This window comes from Fulmarus glacialis, unplaced genomic scaffold (genome assembly GCF_000690835.1).
Source record: "Fulmarus glacialis isolate BGI_N327 unplaced genomic scaffold, ASM69083v1 scaffold20093, whole genome shotgun sequence".
Lineage (NCBI taxonomy): Eukaryota > Metazoa > Chordata > Aves > Procellariiformes > Procellariidae > Fulmarus > Fulmarus glacialis.
The window spans coordinates 42,345-48,344 of NW_009205162.1; the positions used below are offsets into that span (position 1 = coordinate 42,345).

The 6,000-nt window shown below is 41.0% G+C and overlaps 1 protein-coding gene across 4 annotated transcripts in view; it reads left to right on the forward strand.

Moving 5' to 3' along the window:
- RTN4 (reticulon 4) overlaps positions 1 to 3,849 on the forward strand; it is a 30,795-nt gene extending 26,946 nt beyond the window's left edge. For 3 of the 4 annotated variants that reach the window (XM_009575303.1, XM_009575304.1, XM_009575305.1), the window contains 4 exons: positions 228 to 297; positions 954 to 1,000; positions 2,270 to 2,328; positions 2,787 to 3,849. In XM_009575303.1, the coding sequence (XP_009573598.1) occupies positions 228 to 297; positions 954 to 1,000; positions 2,270 to 2,328; positions 2,787 to 2,829 (219 nt within the window). In that variant the 3' untranslated portion in view covers positions 2,830 to 3,849. Of the gene's footprint in view, positions 1 to 227; positions 298 to 953; positions 1,001 to 2,269; positions 2,333 to 2,786 lie in introns of all 4 variants that reach the window. The other variant, XM_009575302.1, reaches the window with a different exon arrangement.
- Positions 3,850 to 6,000: the final 2,151 nt, after the last annotated feature.

Sequence of the window (6,000 nt, forward strand, 5' to 3'; positions counted from 1 at the left end):
GGCTGAATCCAGCCCGATGACCTAGCCGCAAGAGGCCACGTATCCTATTACTGAACCCTTCAGCCATCTTATCACTCATCTATAATTACATGAGACGTACAAGGCTGAAGTGGAGTTTGGGGCGTTTTAGTTTCATATGTGTGTTTAGAGAAGTTCTCTCACTGCTCTAACTAGTATGTTCTGGTAAGACAGACTGTGGGCTGACATGCTGTTTTTTTCCTTTTCAGTTTGCAGTGTTGATGTGGGTATTCACTTATGTTGGTGCCTTGTTTAATGGTCTGACATTACTGATTCTGGGTAAGTGTTTTAAATTGTGTTAAATACCTGCCATACAAAATAACCCTGGAAAAGCACTGAAGTCTGCTCGGTATACTGTGAGGCTATTCCTGTGTTCCTGAGAGTGTAGCAATATGTAGGACCTTGATAACACTGCAGAATGGATCATTTTGAATTGCAGTGTTGAATTCCTTGAGATTGCTGATTTTCCAGACATTGTATCATTTAAAGCATGTTCTGTTCTGCTTGTCCCTGTCAGGGTTAGCCTTACTTGAATACCATTGCTGTATTGTGACTTTGGAGGAGGTACAAAATAGGCTCTGGCCATGTCCCGCTGCAGGTAGTTTTGTACCCCAGAGCAGGCTGGCTTCAGGTATCAGAAACCAACTGACGTTGGGGGAAGCCGAAGCATCCTTTCTGAAGAATTTGCATAACCCACAGTGAAAAAGTGAACTGTGACCAAACTTGCTGTACTGTTAGTGAGACCTGGAGAACAGCCCAGCTTCTCTTTAGTAGGGATTATTAAATTACCGGCCAACAGTTTTTGTATGTGGCTTAGTTAGTTCTTTTTCTTGTACCTTTTTGAAAGAAATGTCAAGGTGTGAAAACTAGTCATTGTTTTACCTGAACACCATCCCTTTTGTCAATATTTATACCTTTGATGTGCTCTTTTCCAGCTTTGATTTCACTCTTCAGTGTTCCTGTTATTTATGAGAGACATCAGGTGAGTGTTTAATACGATTCATTAAATGCTTCATAAAATTAGCTCTATTGAAGCAAAACCACAAGTGAATAAGACCAAAATTCATTTCAATTTTCTAAAGTCTTCAAAGCCTTTAAAACATGGGCCTTTAAGTAGGAGTCCGTGCCCGGGCCAAGAGAAGCAAGTCCTCTTTGAAGTCCAGACCGCATGTGCTTTCCCCTCCTCCTTTTTGGTGGAAGTGTAAGAAGGCTTCCCCAGCAAGCAGTTGCAAAAAAGGCCCGATGAACCTGGAGGCCTTTTCTCCTCCGATCCAGATTTGGTCAGGACTAAAGCAGCAGTAGGCACGGTGCGTTAATCCTGGTGTAAGGGCTTTTAAAACAATTTCTGAAGAAACCTCTTTGGAGCTGATATTCAGGATTCGTGTCCTGAAGCCCTGTGGAATTTGTAGCCCTGGCAAAAACAGGAGGTGGGGGACAGTCCGGTGCTTCTCCTATGGAGAGACTAATGTAAAAGAAAGAGGTAAGAAGGAGCCAAAATAACATGTATCATTAAATTTTAGCAGAGCTTGAGCAGGGACTGTCTTCAGCAGGTCATAGCACAGGAGGAGGAAGCCAGCTCTGGCTTAGCAGTGCCTTCTCCTCTTTCAAAAACAACGCTGCTGATGGAGGCCAGCCTGGGACTTAGGCGGGGGGGAGGAAGGGCACTGAGCAGATGGTGGGGCCTCTTGGGCTCCTCTCCGAGCTCCTAGAAAAGAACAAAGTACTCTGCAGTGAAAGGAAATCCTGTAGCCCCGAGGAAAGATGATGGACAATTTGTGTGGCTTAACCCGGGCTCCTCAATCCTCTCGACGAGCTGAAGGCTGCTCTCCGAAGGCGTAAGCTGTTTAACAGGCCCAGCCCACCTAAGCCGCTTTCCTTCTCCACGGTGCCCAGAGGAGGCAGAGGAGCTGGCTGCCCCTCACCGAGGGCCTTCCTTGTGCACCCTCGCGTCGGGGCAGCCTTGAGAAGACGGTTTGATGGGACGTTCAGAAGCCAGGGATGAATTTATGTGGGTACTTAGCCGCTATTCCCTGCTGTGGCATGCATTCCTGGAGGCAAACACTGGCGTGTGCTGTGGCTGAAGCTGCGGGAGCTCTGGCACCAAACTGGGAAATGAACACAGTTGAGCCCCTTCCTTCTGTCAGCAGTCTTTCGGGTAAAGCACATCTTGGGGTGGTGTGACTCTGCCTTCTTCTGCAAAGTAACTGTTTGTAAAGAGCTGGTCTCTAACATCTATCATCTTCCATTTCAGGCCCAAATTGACCATTATTTGGGGCTTATGAACAAGAATGTCAAAGATGCGATGGCTAAGTGAGTTGGTTTTTTTTTTTTTTTTTTTTGTGTGTGTGTGGGGGGTTTTTTTTTAATTTCACTTTCTAAATAATGTTTACAGTTCTTAGTGTGTGTGGTACTCCTGTATATAACAAATGCATTATGGGAGGAAAAAGTCCTTTGTTTAAATTCGGAATGGTTATGAAATCAGCTCCTTTCTTGCTGATGCTGTTGTTAAGTTAATCCTATATTATTTCTAATACAAGTCTGTGTATTTGAAACCATTAGTGAAACCTGAGGCCCTCAGCAGTTGCAACTGAGGGGTGAATGAAGACAAATTTAGCAGTTTCATTGGTTTCTGAGTGTAATAGTTTTGTGTTGCTGTGATAATTATCTTCACGTGTTGCTGTTTAGACTATGTTTATACCGCCTTTTTTTTTTTTTTTTTTGTTCGTTACTCAAATGCTGTTCTTTCTCCTCTCCTGTTCCTCTTGTAGGATCCAAGCAAAGATCCCTGGGTTGAAGCGCAAAACTGAGTAAAAAGCCTGAAGCAACTTATCGATAGGAAGTTCATCTTTTAAGGGGGAAAATACTCATTTGGATTTACACGGGGAGGGTCAGGGAATAGCAAACCCCTTGACATTGCAGTGCAATTTCACAGATCTTTATTTTTTAGCAACGCAGTGTTTGAGGAAAAATAACTGTTTTGACTGCCATGTGTTTCATCATCTTAAGTATTGTAAGCTGCTATGTATGGATCTAAAACTAATCATCTTTCTTTATCCTGTGTGCAGCACTGGCTAATACAAAAGATTTGAGAAAGCTGTACATTTTGCTTCATCAGAGGTAGTCCCTGCTGCGTTCCAGAAGAGGTAGTGCAGGTGGAGCGGAGGATAACACTTCCCAGTTTGTGCACTGTGTATGGTCTGTGTAGATTGATGCAGATTTTCTAAAATGAGATGTTTTAGAAGAATATACCATTTTAGCAAGTTTTGAAAAATCTTGCCTTTTTGGTATGAGTATAGCTGTATTGTGATTTCATTGTTTTATCAATTGCCAATATATATATATATATATATGTGTGTTTCACAAAGCTTAGATCTTTCAGCTGCTCCACAGTGCTTCATACTTCAGAGAATTGACTGATTTCTGGACTAGCTCCATAGCACACAAGCTTGAAAAACTAAAATGTCTCTTTGAACACTAGCATCTGTTTAAAAAAAGCAAGAGATAAATGAACAAAGGAACCTCCACATATATTAAACGAAAACTACAGCATACACTTTGTTGCACAAACGTACAGTAGTTGATTTTGAGCAAATAATTCTACAGTCTGTCAAACTCTGATAATCTGTGGACCGAATATCTAATGCTGCAAATGTTGTTTGGAAACTTAAAACCTTGTTATGCAAGAAATGATAAATGAAAATTTATACACTTGCAGTTTAAGCTGTATTGAACTAAGTCTGTGGAATGCATTGTGAAATGTAAAAAAAAAACAAAAAAGAAAAAAAAAAAGAACCCCCAAAACCCCCAAGTATCAATAAAGCTTATAGACATAAAATAATATCGGTATTTTGCTTTCTTGAGGCAAGTTTAATATATTTGTGTTTATTTTAAGTTCATCGTGATTAAATATCCATTGTACATGGTGGTGGAAATAGTTTGTCAGACGTATAGCAATGTGAGTAGATGGATTTTTCATGATACCTTTTCTTTTCGTATGTGCAGTGTGAAGCAGTTTGTTCAGTTCCAGTTACAGATTTGATGTCCCGAATAGCTGTGTCGGCCGGCGATGCTCAGTTCGGCGCGTAGTTCTTGTAGCGCAGATCCTTGCCTGCCGCGAGGAGGCCGCGATGCTGAGTACTGAAGGCCCCCGTTGTTACCACTGCCAGCTGCGCCGACAGCTCAGTGACACGGGGGTGACGGTGTCAGACGCCACTTCAGTGTTGTGAGTTGGTTATTGACAATTGTGACAGATGAAATTTTAGATTCTGCTAAACAAAGTGAAGTTCCTTGGTTTCTTTTATTTTTGAGACAATAATGTATGATGCCGTATTCTAGTTTGAAGGAAATTGTAAGGCAAGTCCCAGAAATCTTTTCAGATCAACTTGCTGAATCTGATTTAAGAGCTGGACATTGAAAACTTGTATCCAAATTTATTTGAGACACAGATTTTAAATTAATGGCATCTTGACCATTGAAAAATAAATTCATGCACTAATATTTTAGTTTACAGTATAATATATCATTACTTCTGAACATTTTCTACATAAAGCCAAACCATATAAACATACAAATTTTAAGTGTTTTCCTGACAGACACTATTGCTTTTTAAGATATTTTTTCACATCACCATTTATTAATTCATTCTGCCACGCAACTGGTTTTATTGGGGATACAATCAATGTGAAAGGAAGGCAAACATTATTACAAACATAGGCAAAGGAGGTGCTTACTGACATCACCACCTAACATGATTACATTATTTGATCAAGAAGGTTTCTTTAAAAAAAAGACTGCATAGGGACTCTTATTGTGTATCTGACAAACTGATCTTCTGTATAGTAATATAAGGCATTAATAAATTCAATTTTAAAAAAAGGTGATTCTTTGAGGTTGCTGAAGCACTTTTGTGTGTTAAATGTACATCGATCCACTCCTTTAACTGGCTATTCGTTGCATCCAACAGCTACCTTTTTATGCAGTGGGCATCAGAAGTGGATTGGCAGGAAGTTTCCACAGTTCAAAATTGTATTTTCCTGAACTGGGACTAAAGCACTATTTAACGTTTCTTTTCAAAGACCACATGTAAGTCTAAATGTTTTATTTTGGCCTTTATTTCTTTTGATTAACAGTCTTTTTAAAAGAAAGGTAATTTCAAAATAATGGATGTTGTTCCATGCCAGAAATCTCAAAAATCTTCTGTTTTGACATTGCCCACACTTTCTGTTCTTTTCTAAACAGTTTCATTGGAAAAAGTTGAACTTACTTTTCTTTCTCCAATTCCACTGTCCCTGTAGTTTTTGGTTTTGACAAAATGTTCGTTAACAAATGTTGATCGGCTTTACTTGCCTTTTGTGAACATCTGCTCCTGGTCTCCACTTCCACGTAGAGGCAACTCTCATCTCAGCTGCCTGCTGCCCTCCTGCCCCACGATCCCACAGCCCAGTCACAGACGAGGGGGCTGCACAGGGTGCAAGAGAAGCAATGATGGGGAGAGGAGTCCAAATTTAGCAAAGATTATGCTTTTCTCAAGGATAGGTAAATTTTCTGGTATCAGAGCGATTTATTTTCTACTCCTAAGCAGCACGGGACTAGCTGCCTGCTGGAGAATACATGCAGTCCCTGCTAGCGATGTTCCAGGCGTTCCTAGAGATCACTTTGGATGTCTTCAGGAAGCCCCTCCAGAATGGGAAGAATAGGAAATAGTGATTCTTGGAGGCTTTTAAACCACTTCTTAAATGCACTGGAGGGCCACTGCCTGTGGAAGTAGTTACCTATAAAGCACATTTTCCCACAAACAGGGAGAGTGCAGGAACACCTGGGGGACAACTTCCTCATCACTTGTGTTAAAATTTCTTTAACAAGTCTCTCCATACTCTCTCTCTCCCCCTACTCACCGTTTGAGTTAAGCTTCAAATTCTGGCTGCAGTCAAGTTACCATCACGAACCAATTGTGAACAGCTTATCAAGAGGTGTAATGCCAGC